This window comes from Metopolophium dirhodum, chromosome 6 (genome assembly GCF_019925205.1).
Source record: "Metopolophium dirhodum isolate CAU chromosome 6, ASM1992520v1, whole genome shotgun sequence".
NCBI classification, from domain to species: Eukaryota; Metazoa; Arthropoda; class Insecta; order Hemiptera; family Aphididae; genus Metopolophium; species Metopolophium dirhodum.
This window is the reverse complement of record NC_083565.1, coordinates 21449594-21468748: the sequence shown is the minus strand read 5'-3', so window position 1 is coordinate 21468748 and position 19155 is coordinate 21449594. Positions and strand designations below refer to the sequence as shown.

General features: G+C 28.0%; 1 protein-coding gene across 3 annotated transcripts in view; it reads right to left on the bottom strand.

Annotated features, from left to right (window-relative positions):
* LOC132947146 (serine/threonine-protein kinase 32A) overlaps positions 1-19155 on the bottom strand; it is a 123302-nt gene that overhangs the window by 92041 nt on the left and 12106 nt on the right. For all 3 annotated transcript variants that reach the window (XR_009664846.1, XM_061017354.1, XM_061017355.1), the window contains exon 2: positions 7900-7998. Coding sequence is in view for 2 of the 3 variants with exons in the window: in XM_061017354.1 (XP_060873337.1) it covers positions 7900-7954 (55 nt within the window). In the remaining variant the exon portion in view is untranslated. The remainder of the gene's footprint in view (positions 1-7899; positions 7999-19155) is intronic.

The window sequence follows — 19155 nt, the reverse complement described above, 5'->3', positions numbered from 1 at the left end:
CACGAATAAAATATAATTTTAATTAAATTATTATAAAGTTTTCAGTTTTTTTTCATTTCTCATTCATATTCACATTCTCATTGTAATCAATTGAAATTATTAATTATTATACAGTAGCATTTTGTGTAAAAACTATTATTTGGCTGATCAGTTCACGTTTGCACTAATCTGCAGTGTGCACTCCATCACCACATGGCTGCATTTGAGGATTACTGACAATCGTGGAAACTCGTGGATTCTGTCGATCAGCTAAAAAAGATGCGTTGCTTAGCCACTCCTTTAAATTGATTTAGAAACAAACTTTTATCAACATTAAAAAAAAAAAAAACTAATATGTACGTTTAGACGATTTAAAGTGTTCATTAATAGCTTTTGATATATCCAAACCGGAACTAAAATATTAATTGGACCAAAACGTGTATAATAATTTTCTTCTTTAAACATTAAAATTACGAATATAAGACATGTTCGATAAGTATTTACTATTTTACTGTCAATAAAAATATTTTAGCTAATATTTTAGTTATAAAACAATATATTATTATGTGAATAATATAATAATGAATTAACAATAAACAATGGCACCATCATTGCATCGTCATAGACGGTTCCTGGGGAAAAAAAAAAAAAAACATTATAGTCCTAAACACGAACCAAACAATGTAATATCGTATGCCAACCATGGGCCCTGGAACTCGATGTCAATATTCCAATCAAATCGTCAATCAATATTTGGGTTAAAAAAATGTATTTGTGTTTACGGTTTTTAAAAGAAAATATAATTAAGAAATCGAAGTTCGAACATAGTGTCATGGCATATTATGACTACACGTCATATTCGTAGATGTAAATAATAACTATGGTTTATATTATACATTCAAGTAGATGCATGATTTATAATATATCTAGAAGTTGGTGATACTCGAATAAAATACTATTAAATGAGTAGATAATAACTATTAATAGAAAAGTCTCTGCCGACAGGACATGCACGAACAGCATAGGGAATCCGTTCTATTGTATCTACCAAAAGCCTTTTATTTCGAGAGTAAATAATATCAATTACATGCAATCGTTGTATTGAACATTGCGAAATACTCCCCTTGTACATTATTCTACTGACGCGTTCATTGTGTTAATAAATAAAATCATTAATTGTCGCCGAAAAGTATTACGGTTTCGTGGTTAAGCGAATCGTTTTGTTTTTTTCCCTAGATTTAACGACGAGCGAATAGCCCATTAGCCGAATGAAATAAACAAAGCAATGATGAAGACCATGGTAACAATAACAATAATAATGGAGAATAAACGCTAAAAAATCAGACAACGGAATTTATTTTTATGATAAAATTTGCACATCAGGTTAAACTATAAGAAAGGTCAAATAAACAGTTTTGAATCATCATATTGAAATAATATTGATGTGGATAGTGATTCAACTTGGTTTATTAATTATTTATAGAATACGACGTGTTTTCTTAGAATAATCCAATCTGGTAAATACTAAATATATACTTGGGTAAGACTATTTGCTACCTATTAGGAAACTTGATTTTAATATGGTTGATAATTTAAAAGTGTAGAAGTTTTCAGAGAACTTTTATTATACATATTTTTAAAAATAGCAATACTATAGGTATTCCAACTATAAGCTAGTCTATTCATTTGTGAAAGACCGTTCTCATCAGTCATCATTTAAACTAATTAAAATATTATTGAGAACAAATACTTATGTCACAGATCGTTACTCACATTCAGTTACTACCTCTCGATATTATTTTCATAATTTATTTGACAAAATAAAGATAATATTATAGGAAATAATTCCTTTTATTATTTTCTATAGTTATATCATATTGTAAAAGACAGTAGGTATTTAAATACAATTTAATATTTTAGGTATTTTAATCAAAGACTGAAGAACGCGTAACCTCTGAAGAGAGGTGTGGGTGAAAATTTCACCAAGCATTTTTTTTTTTTTGGGGGGGGGGGGGAATTATGAGGGCAGCAAAAGGTCTACTTATCGAAAAGGATTTACCCACCGCTAATTGTTTGCTATATTCTATCGACAGGGTTAGGTTCCAATCTATTCGGACTTGTTGACCGGCACGTGCAGATTCTCAAAGTTTCGAATACACCATAATTTAGCAAACAACAACACAGAATCTAAATAATCTCTACCATATAGTCTAACCACAACGAGAAGTAGGTAATAAACCATCTACCGTAATTGCACCGATCAACTTATCCGTGCACGGCGTTAACCTGCTGATGTAGGTACTCGCTCAACGTTACGGACAGGTGGTCGGCCACCAACTTGGCCACGGTCTTGGCTCTCACCGATCGGTATGTCACCGTCAACCATCTTGGTCAGGAGTACCTACTTCAAACCCAGAGAGACTTCCGGAGTTCAACTTTGGCATACCGTGTTCCAGTAGTATAATTATAGCTTAGCCTTTTTTTGTTGCTCAGTACGTGTTTAAGGTATACCGGGTTGAGCTCCAGTGACGCGCGGTCCACGTCAACATGACGTATTCGCTTTTGTGATTGACGTGTACAATTTTTTCCGCCCCTAAAATAATAATATCATTGCTGTTTTGAAAATGCCCTCCTCCCCCCATAAAGTGCCGTCATAGGCGTGTCCAGGCCACGGAACCGGTACACAGTGTCCGTCCACCACACCAGTATCCGTGGAGCCGTTTCACGTTTCGCCATCGATCTCCAACCAGCCACACTGACCCAGTCCCGGTCCTTCATTCGTTGCTAGTCCATGCCCATCAAACCGCACATTCAAGAGCCGCCACAGTCTGTCCGCGAACATAAAGTTTACCTCACTGCACGTGAATTCGTAGTTGTCCACATTGACGACTCTGAGTCAAACTTGCCACACGTGAACTCGTAAAAGTCATCTTACGGGTCCACTGCAGACTTGTCCATTTGACACGGCCGTCGTGGACATCATCGGGTACTCAAATCTTACTGTCACAGTTATTCTGTGCTCATCAGCCCGACCAGTGCCACTGACCAGAGCGCCGCCAGCACCTGTTGCGCCAGCGGTGGTCACCAATTATTACCGTCCACGTGATCATCGTTGGTCAACTTTTACGTCATGTTTTCAGCCGAATATTCACGAGATAAAACTTCGTGCAAAAAATACGAAGTTTTTTAATCGTTTTTTAATAGGCGTGGAAATGTTACTATAATATATCCGGTTAGGACGGTTGATTTTCAATTTTTGGAACTTGGCCGTGTAGGATAACACACAACTAAAAGTCTAAATATGACTTAAATAAAATAACCGTGTGAAATTGACTTTATCGTTTTGCGAAGTCGATTACATTTTAACACACAAACTAGTTATTTATTAAAATGTACGCGGAAAACGAACACAAAACGGTCAAAACGGTAAAAATGGTCAAGAAGATAGCCCCGTATGTCAGATATAGGATCGTCATAGCTCTTAGGATTACCTAACAATGTCGGGAGTAGATAATGGACAATATTATCTAGGAAATTATATGGGTGGATGGAATCAGTCATTGGTTGCGACCATGGATCTGAACGGTTCGTAAAAATTCAAGAAGGAAAATAAAACGGCACATGTTTATTGTTTCCGTTAAAGAGGTAGCCGTCGTTGACATACAGAAAAAACGTTAATAATGGACACAAGTTGCCATTCCAAAGTTTGACGTGCTTAATAATATATATTATAGAGGTACTGATCGGAGCATTTTTAGAGAGCAGCAAATCAGCTAACTGAACATTGTGGTCACTATATTATCATTTATCAGTCATTAGACTTAGCTCGATTTCTTTCGAAATGCTACCTGAACGTTTTGGTTTAAATGTCATCAAAATCCATGTTCAAAACGACCCGGTTAAAATGCGATTGCCATTAATTTTGGTAACCACATTTAATATAATGTAGGTACACTACATACAAAGACACTAAATATGCACCTATTAACTTGTTTGGTTTAAATAAGATAAAGCAATTATAATTCAAAACGTACATCATTATTCAATAATCAATATATTATATTTTTCCCATGAGCATTGAGGTTTAAAATGTTTTTTTTTTCTTTCTAATATTATGTCTTCGTGCAAGAAAATAGTCCAATGCGTAAATATAAATATATTTAAACAAAATTGGATTACTACTATTTTCCAATCAAACGTCAATGCGTATATATAGTTACATACGTAATGCTATGTGGACGTGTGGTATGTCTCCGTGTTATATCTTATCGAGTCCTATAATCCCATTTATGACATGTTATTATTATGCCTGTCAATATTGGTTTTAGAATCGTATAAAATATGTCAAACAAAATAGTAATATAAAATCTAGATAAGTATTTTAAAAGTAACTTTTCGAGCTGCTAGTAAGAAGATGAATAAAAACTACCCATTTGACATTTCATTTGATGGAATGTTCGGTTATTATGAGATGTACAACATTAATGCTGGTATAACAAAAAAAAAAAAACAACTTAAACATTAAATAATAATATTATAAATTATAATATATTACTACACTCATGTATGTGACTATTATAATGTTGCTAAAAATAATAAATAAAAATAACACAATACCTATTACCAAAGTATAATATAATGTACCAAAGGTATTTTTTTGTTTTTAATATTTCCAATTTCCTGGTAGAGGTTAAAAAAAACTGGACATCATGTGAAGTTTGATGGGTTGACCCACGATTTTAAAATGGTTACGAAACATTGCAGCTATTGCATAACGGGCGTTATCTGATTGCGTCCAATTTCGATCTTTTATACCTTTCCAGTGTTTGGTTGCGTCCCTAAGTCAGGTAAATTAAAAATATGAAGATAGTTCGTAGTTTGTATTGGGTCGGGGTCAACATATGAAAATAAAATTATGAGAATGTATTGATAAACAATTTAAAAAATAAAATAAAACCCCCTTACAATTTAATATAATAGTACCGTAATGTTATTTCACTTAAAACTTATGTTTATAATATTAAACTAAATAAAATTAATATATTTTAATACTAATTGCAATTTTATAGATGAACGTATTGATTTTAGTATTATACAGTGATGTGTGGTTTTTTTTAATTGTTTTGTCTGTGTCTGTGTTTACCTTTTTGGGTAGTAAAAATCCTTTGATTTTCTATTTCAGCACATTTTCTGGGAAGAAAGTGAATTTAGTTAGTCTTTTTTGGGGGGGAGGGAGGGGGGCAACAAATATCATAAAATATACTTAGTACCTAATATCAAAGGGAGACAGACAGTGTTCGCTCAGGATCGGTTTTCGAATGCAATGATTTTATATAATTGACTTCAAATATAACCAATCCGTCACAGCGACCCCTCTGGACACCTACTGTTCATCAGAGCGACTTTCTCTGGTTTATTCTGTTTATTATTGTTATTTTATTTTAATCATTAAATGTTAGACTGATCCATATGACCTAGATACATCATAATAAATAATGATATGAAAATATTATTATATGTGTTTATGTAAAATGTTTAGCTTAATTAATTTTCTCAATCTCAAATCATTATTATTGTACACCACTACATACCATTATAAATAGTGTAATTTAACGCTCAGTTACTTTGTAACAAGACGCAATAACAACATGATAAAGGAGGAACATTTTGTTTACCTGACATTGGAGCGCAATCGACAGTCTCTGTGCATAACAAGTACCAACAGTCTCCAAATTGTATTACGATTCAATTAACATTTTTATTTTAGTAGTAAAAATTTACCTTTTCTTACTATTTTGATACAAAATGATACCTATAAGAAGTTCCTCAATAATTGTGCCAAACGTTAATTACGATAATAATAAAAGTATTATTATTAAATTATATATTATGTGTAAATTGTAACAACTAACCCCGCTCTCCGCCCTTTTATCGGTGTAATTTATGAGGTAACACTGTGAAATGTAGCATTCGATAATATTTGTGTAATCGAATAAAACATCTATGCTGAGTATTAAAAAAAATAAAATATCATAACAACAATAGCCTTTCAATATAATATTATGTCCATCGTCCGTGCTTATAGTCTTATAAATGTATAATAAACCTTTACGCGTGAGTCATAAAATACCTTCAATATGTATTAATTACGGCCTCCAACCATTACTAATAAATAATTTATTAGGTACTATGTTGAAGCGAAGAAAATAATAATACTTCTTAGTTCTTATTACGATGGTCGGTTGTCCAATGAGGTTGTGAATGGAATGACTCCATAATATTATAATGCCATCGGTTCATCGATGAAATACGTAGGTATTATATTATTTCACACTTACCTTGGGTCAACACAATATAGTTTTACTATTCAGTTCAAAATTATAATGATATTTTGGTAAAATCAACCGACCCAAAATGTGTTAACCTATCGTCGACGTGTATCATCGGTTTAAAGTAGGTAGGAAATATAAAAATTGTGCCGTTACTTGGATCACGGGACAAATACAAAATATATCATATTATATTAGAAAACTGTTCCTGATTCAAATATCAATATTGCGTAATGTGTACAATTAATAATATATACATTCAAACAATAATCGTAAATGCGTACCAACACTTAGATAATATTTAATTATATACATAAAGAAAATTAGAATTTAGTATAATTTAACGCCCATAGAGTTAAAGATATTTAACAGTAAACTTTTATTTTCTGTTTAAGGAATAACTTTTCGAGGAATCTTCTATTACATTTTCAAATGTTAGCTGTGAAAAAACATTTTTTTATGAATTTCTAACCAAAAAATAATTTTTAAATTGTCGAGCTTTTTATGAATTTAGTCCAAATTTTAACTGCACTCATAACGTTATTTTTTTTTTAAATTAAAATATTAACAACTTATGAGAAATTTTATATCTGTATTATATATTTTACAAGTATTTGATCGGGCAAAAAATTATAAATTGATAAAACGTAATTGATAAAAAAAAATCATAAACTTCTCATGGCTCAAAAACAATTAAAATTAGTTATTATAATATATGGAAAATAGACATTTGGTGAAAAGGTTACAATTATGAGTTCTTGAGTTGCTTCAAAAAAAAAATTGATTTTATCGCAAAATTACTTTTTTTTTTGTTCTTCCCAACGCATTTGAAAACTATTGGGAATTTACTTACTTAGTTTTGATCCTCCAAAGTACCAACCAGATATTTTCCTACCAGAAAAGATGTTGAAGTAGAAAATCAGAATATTTTTACTATCCTAAAAAGGTGCTGGCAGACAGAAAAAAACACATCATTGTAAAATCAATACATTCTTTCGCTCCGCTCAGAAACTAAAATTTGACAAAAAGACAATAAAAAAATATAATTTTCTTTCATCGTATATTTTTATAACATCATTATAGGTACTGTATTTTATGGAATATTTACAGTTCCCAATTTCGTTACATTTCAATATTTCACCGACACGTTTCGCGATAAATAAAACAGAAAACAAAGTACAGAAGTACCATATAACATAATTATCTTTAAATAGAAATAAATGGACAAAATTGTACAGTTTTTTTTATTTTTTTTATGTTTTCTTATCGATTAGCAAACCAAAAAAATAACATTCACAATGATTATTTACGAGGGACATCTGATAAAATACAATAAATTATTTAAAATTTAATTGAAGCTGTAATGTGGTCATGATATAATAATATGGCCACATTGAATCTCTATTGTAATCATGATCTATGACAACAATATTATTATTACTGACGGTGATATAATAATATTATGTGTAATGTGTGTAACATAATTGATACGTCACGTGAACGATACTTGTAATTGTTTATTGTCTATATAATATTATAATATGTCTACACTTTTATAATTGGATATGTAAATATAGTTATAATCACTCACCATCACCATCCAAAGGACACGAGCGATCTTGTCTGTTCGAATGACCAACGCCCATCTTGACGAGCGTATTTGAATATATATTATGTGTTTTGGGTAAACCTATAAAAAAAAAAAAATTATCAAATTCTCTTATAATAAAACGTAAAGCAGTTACTCCTCTGTCCACCGCAGTGAAAATATACATATAGTATGTAAATATATGTAAAATATACATATAAATGATAGAATTATAATTTGTCAATAAGTGGATAGTAAAACTTGTTCAATTATCAGTGCTATCCGCATACAACCATTGGCATAATATTGTATTTGCCTGTATAATGCAGTCAATAACTATGACCATAACCTGGTGAAAAAATAAAGTGTGTTTGTTCATTGTTTTATTGAAAAGTATTTTAAAACTCAGCCTTTTCGAGATTTTTCAAATAAATACTGTATGTCTACACCGATGTTCGCCAGAGCAAGTAGAATAATTAAAATATTACACGTATAGGTATTATATTATGTTGACAAATTTTCTTAAAGAGGTAATAAGACATCTCGAAAAATGATTATAGAATAAAAAAATATTTTCAGTTTTTTTGGACAGTTGGTAAATTGTATGTACTAAATTAATATAAAAAGGTGGGTAAGTGGATGTCGCTCTACTGTACAGTAGGTTACAAGTGGGTCACTGTAATGGATGGTGTTAAATTTGAATTCAATGATATAATATCATTGTATAAGAAAAACGATTCTGACCGAAAACGGTCAGTCAGCCTATGATATTACCAAGTATATTTGATGATATTATTGTGAATAAAGTAATTTATATATAACCTATTTACGTGGAGCCTTGTTTTCAATTTTCAATCCTTAGCTATAAAAGTTGAACATTTTATAAATTTTTAACTACAAAATAATTATTAAATTAAAAATTTGATAAATTTTGTCAAAATTTGAACTTTAAATGCTTATAAAAAAAAATCGTGCCTATGTATTTTTAATATTTTGTAACTGCTATTAAAACGATATAACAGGAGCCTTATATTAATTTTTCACGCTTTCACGATATCGAGTGAATATCAAATGTTGTAAAAATATGAATTTCAAACGCTCATAAAAATGTAATTTTACTTTCTTGTAGACATTTTTTTTTTTATAAAGGTAAACAAACTTATAGATAATCTTGCATTACATTATTAAATCTTAGATTTAAAAATAAAAATTATTATGAATTCTCAACTCAAAATAATTTGCTAATTTTCGTGATTTTTCCGTATTTTGTCAAAATTTGAACTTTAAATGCTTATAAATAAAAACTGTAATTAAGGATTTTTAAATTTTTTTATCTGCCTTTGAAACAATAACCTAGGAGCCTTCTATTAAATTTTCAAGCTTTTTTAACCAACAAATAAAATTGTATTAATACTTATAGCAAAAAAAAACTAAAAAAAATGGAAACGGAAAATGTACGTAAACAGCTCAAAATAAGTCAAAATATTCGGAAAATGTTATGGCGTATAGAAAATGTTTATATAAACATTCAGTCAAAATTTCATGTACCTACAATCATTTGTTTTAGAGTTGCGCCAAAAACCAAGATCGATTTTCTCGTAAACAGATTTTGCGTAAAAATTCCCGTTTTTCCTTAATTTTTATTTTATTTTTCACGTCGCTTTTGAAAACTACTAGGACATTTTTACTTTTAACCCCCCAAAGTACCAACTAGATTCACTTTCCTATCAGAAACGATACTGTTGAAGAAAATCCAAACACTTTAACTGTCCTAAAAGGTGATGACAGACACAAAAAAAAATAAAAAACACACATCATTGTAAAATCAATACATTCATCGTTCCACTCAGAATCTAAAATACTAAACCGAACAGCATATTTTTACTCGTTGTTGAAAAAAAGTGTTGGTAGTTGTTTTATTCAATTCCAATATTACAGTACTTATTTATTAGTATGATGAATCTTCATTGAGGATATTATAAATATTGTTATATTAAACCATTGACTTTTACATTGATTAGCAAAAAGTCTGAGGTAAGCAAATCCAGAGTTCATCCACGCACATATAACATGATTGCAATCTGATATAAAATATAAAATAGGCCAAGCAAAAAAAACTCATAATATTTATACTTAATAGTTACGTTTTTTTTTTTATCATTCAATGTCTTATTGTATATAGGTACTTATTCTATCGACATTTTTAATGCGGAAGTCATATTATTTTAAAGATACATTTAAAACATTATATAATTACGAGAACATTAACAGTTAAACTGTTACAATATTATATCGACAGCTTCAAATGCACACATAATATTAATTTATGATTTCTCCTAATACAACTTTTTTTCCTGATTATTAACACTATTTAATAACTGATTTTGTATGCTTATTTCTTTGATCATGATGAGCATCTTAATCTACGTTTAGTTGACGTTTATATAGGTACTGTAATATCAATCATTATTATTTAATAATATAACTCACAAGAACTAAATATTATAATTACTCATATATATATATATATATATATATATATGTATACAGACTTAGCATGTAATATTATATACATATATATTATGACATTATATACATAAATATAAATATATTTCCAGTAATAATATAATAATACAATATTACATAACACCGATTTTTAGAGAGATGTTTAGTGTTAGATTCATAATATATAAATGCAACTGGTACGTTTTTTGATCTGTATAAATAATAGAAATAATATATATAATAGAATAGCCAAAATAAATAATTAAACATAGGTAGGTACTATATTATGTTATGTAATAATCTTTGAAAAAAAAATGAGTCTAGATTTTGTTCCATCAATATTATATAATTTTCATTAATTTGATGTTATATCATAATATTAAATTATGTTCTTTTTTTTTCTTATCGATTTTTGGTTGAAAATGTTGGAGTCATACGACGGCGATAAAAATTTCGTCAATCGCCGTTCACAAATTGATCTGTCCAGATGTTCATAAAATACAAACTGTAATTATTATAATAACAGTAGGTACTAGCTAGGTAGGTATAACAGGATATTGGCTTTTTGACAGCTGAATCCTAAAATACATTCGGGTGACGAAATCGGAACGAAAGTGAACGACATTCACGCAATGATCTTTCCACAGACGTCACCAATGACATGTTGAGAGTCGAGCAGCTGTCATAAATATATTATCATAATGAATTATTAACATTTTTTTGGCGATTTCAGTATATCTTTTTGTATTTAATATAATTTAACTATTTCAGTTGAATATTCAAATATATATACGTTTTACGAGATTGGAATATCATCATGAAATAAATAGTTTAGATATCTTTAACATTTTTTGCTTAGAAATGTAAACCATGATTTTGTAGTTTGAAAAAATAAGATATTTAAAGTCAATATTTAGTAATAATAACGCATAAAAAGAATCATCGAATAACCAAAAAAACTTATTTGTAACTTACATAATCTCAAGACCTTGAAATAAAAAATAAAATATAATCGTACATATTAAATTTTCCTTTAAAAGGGGCTCGGTGCTAGTTTTTCAAATTTCCCGCAATTCTATAACATTTGAAAATGAAATGTTATATATTAGTTTCCACCTTAGTTTTCATACTTTTCCGCACTAATCTACTACCCGATACTTATTTAGGAGGGGGGTCGATAGGGTGTATCATATCGAAATAACGACTTTACGGGAATTATTTTTTTTTAGATCCCCCCCCCCCTCTTGACCTTTTTTTTGTAAAGTTAAGTTTTCTTATTTCTTACTCTTAAGTATGTCTGTTTTCTAAATGTTCTAGCCGTAGTATTTTTACCGCTCTGATATACTATACGGCACTAGTCGTTCGCGGCATATATATGTCTATTGGACAGCAAAACATATACCTCTATGGTAGTATGGTGTACTGTATTTTTTAATTTTCTATGATTTATGTTTCATGCATGAGTATTTATAATAAACTAAACCGATAAATAGTCGGTAAATAAATCAAAATTATCATGAAGACTGCAGTAGATTTACCATAGGGCGTGGCTTTATTTTTAGTGACTGAAGTGTAGTTAGTGACTGAAGAAATTGTATTCACCTCTGGGTTACATGCTTTAGATGTTTGTGATAAAGAGTTTTATCCAAATATTCATGAATTCTTGAAAATATTTTGTACTGTGCCTGTATCAATTGCCACGCCTGAACGATTTTTTTCAAGTTATTATTAAGTATTAAGTCTTACCTAATAAATAGTATGACAGAAGTAAATATTTTATAAATTTTCCTATCTAATATTGAATAATAACTATAAATTAAGTATTTATTATTATATACTTTGTTCATTGGAACCGACTTAGGGCCCGTTTTATAATCATAATTTAAACCTAAGTTAAGCGTAACCGAGGTTTAAACTATGATTGTAAAACTCTTAATGTGTTGGCTTTATTGGCATGTCACCGGTCAATACAATAATCATGCCAGATGAGGTTATCGATGAACTGAGCATACAAAAAAAAAATAGAAAACGGGATTTTGTATTATAACTATTTTTTTTGTTTATCGTATTAAACACGGAATTTACGTTAGTATGAATTTATAATAAATGCTATTAGGTACTATATAATTTGTGTTCATTCTCATTTAACCTTGATTCACACTAACCTCAACAAGTTAGAAGATTTTAAAAATATTATGTACGTATTTATGGGTGTACTTATTATTATATATTTCACCCCCCCCCCCCCCTAGCAAAATTCCTAAATACGCCACTGCAATGGTATTATATAATTTATAAAAAAATGCTTGAAATTGTACTAATTTTGAAGACATATAATAAAGTTTAAGATTAAAATATTGAAAAACTGAGTTCGGTGCGGCCTGTAGAGTACTACCAAATATTAGTAAAAAAATTAATTATCAAATTTTGTTGTTTCTACAGAACAGAATCATTATTCCCATAGAGAGTAATTTTGTGTACAAAATTACAATGGCACCGGGTCTTTTAATAGTTAATACCTACAATACTGAACGATAAATTCAGTAAAAAATAAAAATAATTTTAAATTACCTTAATGAAAATAATAACATATACGTGCAACGTTAAATAGTTAATTATAAATACCATTATAATTATAGCACAACAATGGGTACCAGACCTGCATGCAATTTTAATATAAGTAGTTATAATGTATAGGTACCTAATATTATATAATACTATGTAAATATAATATAATTGTATGATAGTGGAATATTTAGTAGGGTGTCTCTTGAGAGTATATACTCATTCTTCTTACAACCTAATTAATTATAATATTGCATTTATTGGATATTAGCTATTACTTGGTGACTTGGTCATGTTAAGGATCAGAAATCCATAAGTCCTTATAAAAATCTTGTTTGTTACTTTATTTTATTTTATTTTATCAATACGACAAAATGTTGTTTTGTACTGATGGACAAAGTGAAAACTAAAAGTGCATGCAAAACGTGTTTAAAAAAAAAATAAGTTGCACGAAACTCATTACAGCGTCAAACTACTATAATATATAAGTGTATGAGACAATTTTATGCAATTGTAGTTTCAAGTTTCACATATAATTAGTTTTCCTAGTGTACTTGGGCGCCTTTGTGTATAAGTTTCGAATACATTATTTGCAGAGAGGAATACATCAGAAATTATCTTCTTAAATAACCGAATCGTCATCGTTTCTTATTTAGTTCAGTATTTTTTGTTACAAATTCAAAAACCTACAAATAATGTCTCAAAGACATGTTATAATAAAAAATATAAAAATTTTTTTTTTCTTTTATAGTTTTTCAAACTAATTTTTAAACCTTGCCAACCTTTAAAACATTTTCATTTTAAATACCTAAGTAATATCCAGTGTGTATCAATTGACAAAATAAGCATATATGCTAAGAGTAATCAAAAATACATGAGTGGATCTTAAGACAGAAGTAATCCAATGGTGACACTATCAAGCCACTCTCAAGCATTTTAAAACTAAAATTGAAATTATCTGCAATAATAGATAGTACTATTTTATCAAATTACTAAATCATTATTATTGTCTTTAATTTAATTGTACAATTCTAATTTAAAACCAATGTACATTTTTAAAATATCAAGTCGTTTCAAACAAATATATATGATAAAGTGTGATGAAAATAAAAATACAAGAATACGATAGTACCTATAATACAGTTATATTACAGTTACGCATTCGTAAGACATAAAAAAAATTCAAATTGTGTGATATAAAACAAGACACAATAGGAATTTTAACTATATGTATTATGTATATTATATATTGTAAGACAGTCCTTAGAGCGTAAATTAGAATGCAAAATACCAATTTTTATACAAAAGACCAAGTTTTGTTAGACTTTACTAGTAGATAGTGGGAACTCAACTGTGAAAACCGTAATTTGCTTTTAAAATAAAAAGTTGTTAAATATTAAAATGGAAGTTTAAAAAAAAATTGTTTTGAAAAATTATATTTATTGTACCTAGTCCGGTTGTCAATAATTAATGTTACATTGTATTTACATATTCTATATGGACGTCATTTTGTACGTAACAATGACTTACAGTATAATATTATAATATAATAGGTAATATATTTAACCATAAAACGTAAAGAAATAATAAAAATCAAACATTTAGGTATTTAATATATTATTTATTATAATATATAAATTATAATTATATTCAAAACTGAACATAATATTTCATTATTTAAAACCTTATCGAAATAAGCTATAAAATTGTAAATCCGTAATATTTTGTATAGCGTAAAACTGTTTTTTACTCATGTGTATACGATTTATCGCTTACCATTTGCCAGAAATATTATAAAATTATTAAAATATTACGCATAATTTTTCAGTAACTTTCTGCAATGATTACGTAAAATTTCAAAAATCTCATAAATTATGCATAGGTAGGGACATAACTTTGATGTATTTCTCGTCATACTATTTATATTATACACAACTATTATATCCACAAATAATAAATCACAGATTTGCCATTTTATTATATTTTTTTTAAAACATAATTAAGTACTATATACTATATAGTCGCTATAATACCGGAAAATAATATTTTGTTTTTAGAGCTATTAAATTGTATTTCCACCGCAATGCTATAAGATGAACCATTTTCTGAAAGCAGTTGCGACAAAATATTACAACCTCGCTCTTATGCTAAAATCTTTTTGATGGGGCCCAAAAATATCGCAACCAAATTTATGTTAAAACTTTCTCGTGGTTCCGTGATTGTTTTAAATGTTTAATTGGAATTTGTTAGCATCTCAGATTAAAAGCTGTGTGTATTCATTATAAACGCTCAGTTGTATTTATATATAATATTATATTATGTACTGGGTTGATTTGATTTTGCGTCTTAAGAAGTACTAGTATTAACGTCATTATTTAAATTCAGATATTTTTCGTATTGATCAAGACGTATGGTTTCAATTTTGGTATCACCTTTACTCACCTTAATACTGGATTGGTAAATGGTAATGCACTAATGCAGGATATTATTATTACATTAGTGCAACGTTACCACAACGTACTGGAAAACAACGCGAATAAATAATATTTGATTTTATATTATGACGTGCCCCTATATGTATTTTTCTTTAGTTTTTCTTTTTGTTTTAGTTAAAAAAAAAAAAAAAAAGGCTTACATATTTTTTATGTTATATAATTATTGTCGTATTCAACAAAACATATATTTTATCATTTACGTTAATGCGTAATTTTTTTCGATGTGCCATAAGTCCTACGATAAGACGTATTACATCGCTGTGAAATATATTGTATTATAGGTAATATTATATCGAGTAGGTACCTATATAGTATATTATAGTGTTGGCAGTGACCCAAACGTCTTTCGTTTGTTACGTTCGAAACCAAAGTATTGTTTCAACAAAAAGTCTGTGCGTAATCCCAAGAACGAAACATTGTTAATACTTTAGCCACAGTATTAAAGCACGTAATTTAAGCCCTTCTATCATGATAAAATATATCGAAAATAGATTGAGGCGTGTGCGTAATAGTAAAAATATGGTATAATACGCTCGTAATTTTATTTTATATTAAAATAGTTCACTTAACAAAAAAACCATGCTGATTTATATGGATATTTATTAATTATTATTATTTGTTTTTCATTGACCTATATCAACTATATAGCAATATTAGCTTTTTGTAGGGTTGAATCGAAACACGTGTGTGTAAGTGTGTGCAAGGATTTATCACTAAAAACACCCGTGTGTTACCCATCCCGGAACTAGTGACACCAGCCGGTGCTTGCACTCGGAACACGTTTCGTGACTGAATTCAACCACCACGCCACACCAAGCAACTTAACAAGCAATCTTGTTCTTACCATCTTCAATTCTATATAATAGTATTACGGATTTCTGGTAACTAATGTAAATTTTATTTATTTTAGTTTTTAACATAGATAATATTATTATGTTTTGGGGCTGGGTACAACTTTATTTTTATCAACCGATTTTTACGAGCCCGATTTTCGGAACGCTTTGTTTATAACCATGAAAACACAAATCATCGATGAAAACAAAAAATTAAATTAAATTCCTAACAAAATGTAGCATGATGTTAGATGTTTTTCAACTGCATGCAGTTATAGTCCACTGTACCCAAAAATATATCAGCTATGATTCCTCAATTTTCCTAGGGGAGGAAAGATATCTATTAGTTTATTACTTATAATATTATATACCAACGAAATTTTTTTTTTATAATTTAACAAATACTTTTGAATTCGCCACAAATAGCTAGTCGGATAGATAACCCGGCGCGGTGTTAATAATAAGCGGTTAATTAGGTACCTACTAATTGTCGGTGTTAATCTATCAACTAAAGCTTTAAAATGTTAACGATTCAATTGTAGAAGATATTGTAGCAAAAAATGTCTTAAAATATTATTTAACGTTTTAATCTTTAAATAATCGGTAAACATAATATGTTATATTCTGAAGTCCACCAGGTTGTTATTTTTAGATAACCAAAATTTAAGAAGTTTATTTATTTTTAACTATTTATGTTTTTAAGCATTCACTCACTAAATAAAATGTAATACATTTTACACCAATGTTACATCGTACAAACAATTTTATTTTTTCTTCATTTTGATAAAAATAAATTAAAGGTAAATATAAATATAAAAAGCGGGTAAGTGGATGTCACTCTGCTGTACAGTAGGTTATAAGTGGGACAATATATAATGGATTGAATTAAACTTGAATTCAATGATATAATATCATTGTATAAGAAAAACGATTCTGAGCGGAGACGGTTTATCAGTCTGGATTCTTTAAATTTGTATTATTTATTATAGCCTTTAAGTAGAATTAATATTATAATGTAATTTTTTATTCGTTTCTACGGAACGTAATATTGTTAAATATTACTAGGTTATTTATACACGAAACTGTACAGCGTTTTTATTACACTTTTAAAGTTAATAATTATTGTTTAATTGTTATTGATCACTTAAACCTTGTCAATATTTATAGCTTCGTGATTTCTATTTACAATTTTAACGAGTGGTTAATTTAATATATACCAAAGTAAGTAAGATTTTTAAAATAGTTCTAAATGTTTAGATCTTTTTATAGATAAAGTTGTTTAGAAACTATAAATTTGAACAGTGGTTTTTTTCGTACGATAAAATGAAGAATCTATAATATTTTTTGTAAAGTAACCGAAAGCTTTTCATTTATTTTTAACGCTCTTTATTTCTAAGTGCAATGTAATGTACATTAAGGTCATAAATTGTTTAGCCACTGTTTTAAGACTGTCGTGGTGCCGGTGCATTATTTAAAAAGCCATAACGTGTAAAAAAAAACTTCTACCACAACTCCACAACTATATTTATTTAAAAAATCATATCCTTCGCCAATTACGAAAATTTAACAGTGATTTTTATTTTTTAGTGAATACAACAATAACACTAAAACATAATAATATTATAAACTATTATAACTAGGGCTTGGATTTATATGTAAATACATATTTTCTCTGCAACGTGATAAACAAGATTCGGCAAGTGATAAATTTGTTTCACAAGTTTTTTGATAAAACGAGCTATATTTGATTTTACACATTTTTACATATTTTGTCATAAATACATGTTTTTACATATTTCTCAACTATTCAATTTTTTCTCAAATATTATTTAGACAGTTATACTGTTTTAATGTCTTTTCTTCAGAGTTCAGAATTATTGAAAGGTTATCATGACTATATATTATATCGACGATCTTTTAAATTCGAAAATTTTAAAGTGCATGTTATTATTATAACTGTAATCAATATAATAATTAGATAACTAAATAAATAAACAATTTTTATTACATTTTATTTTATTATTTATTATTATAAAAATTTTACGACAATATCGGCGATCTTTTGGATTCGAAAGTTTAAAAATGAATGTTATTAATTGCAATCAATATAATTAGATAAATATAAATATTTTATTATAATTTATTATACCTTTTTTTTTTTTTTTATTATTATTTAAAAGCCGCTAGTTTAGACTATGATAGCTTAACAATTACATAGTAAGAATAAAACAATATAAAATTGAGATTAACAAAAAATTAAGTACTCATATATACTATATAATAAAGCCAGCCTCCTGTATGAAGGCAATTACAATTTATTATACCTATTACGAATTATAATTATTATTTTTATTTTTTTTTTGATAATACATATTTTGAATTCTTTAGCACATATTTATGTACATATTTTTGTTGTATAAATACGTACTTTGGTTATATAAATACATATAAATCCGAGCCCTAATTTTTATTACAGTTATAATTTATAACTGTTTCATAATTTAACAAAGTTATTTTAAATATGACTGATAGTAATTTATTTTTATATTTTACTACAACAAAATTATTATATTATTTGTATTATCATTAATGCCTAGATATTATTTTAAAAACTGGTGTAACACAATGTGTATATATGTTACGGGCAATGTAATAATAAAAACAAAACGATAATATTTGTTAATTTTTTTTGTTATTCCATCAAAATATTCGTAATATTATAATATATGAATAAAATTAATAACATTGTTTAGTTTCATAGTTTATTGTAAAATTGCATTGAATTTAATTTATTATAAAAATAATATGATGATAAAATTCACGTAATATGATAATAAAATTAATAATCGTTGTTTTTTAAA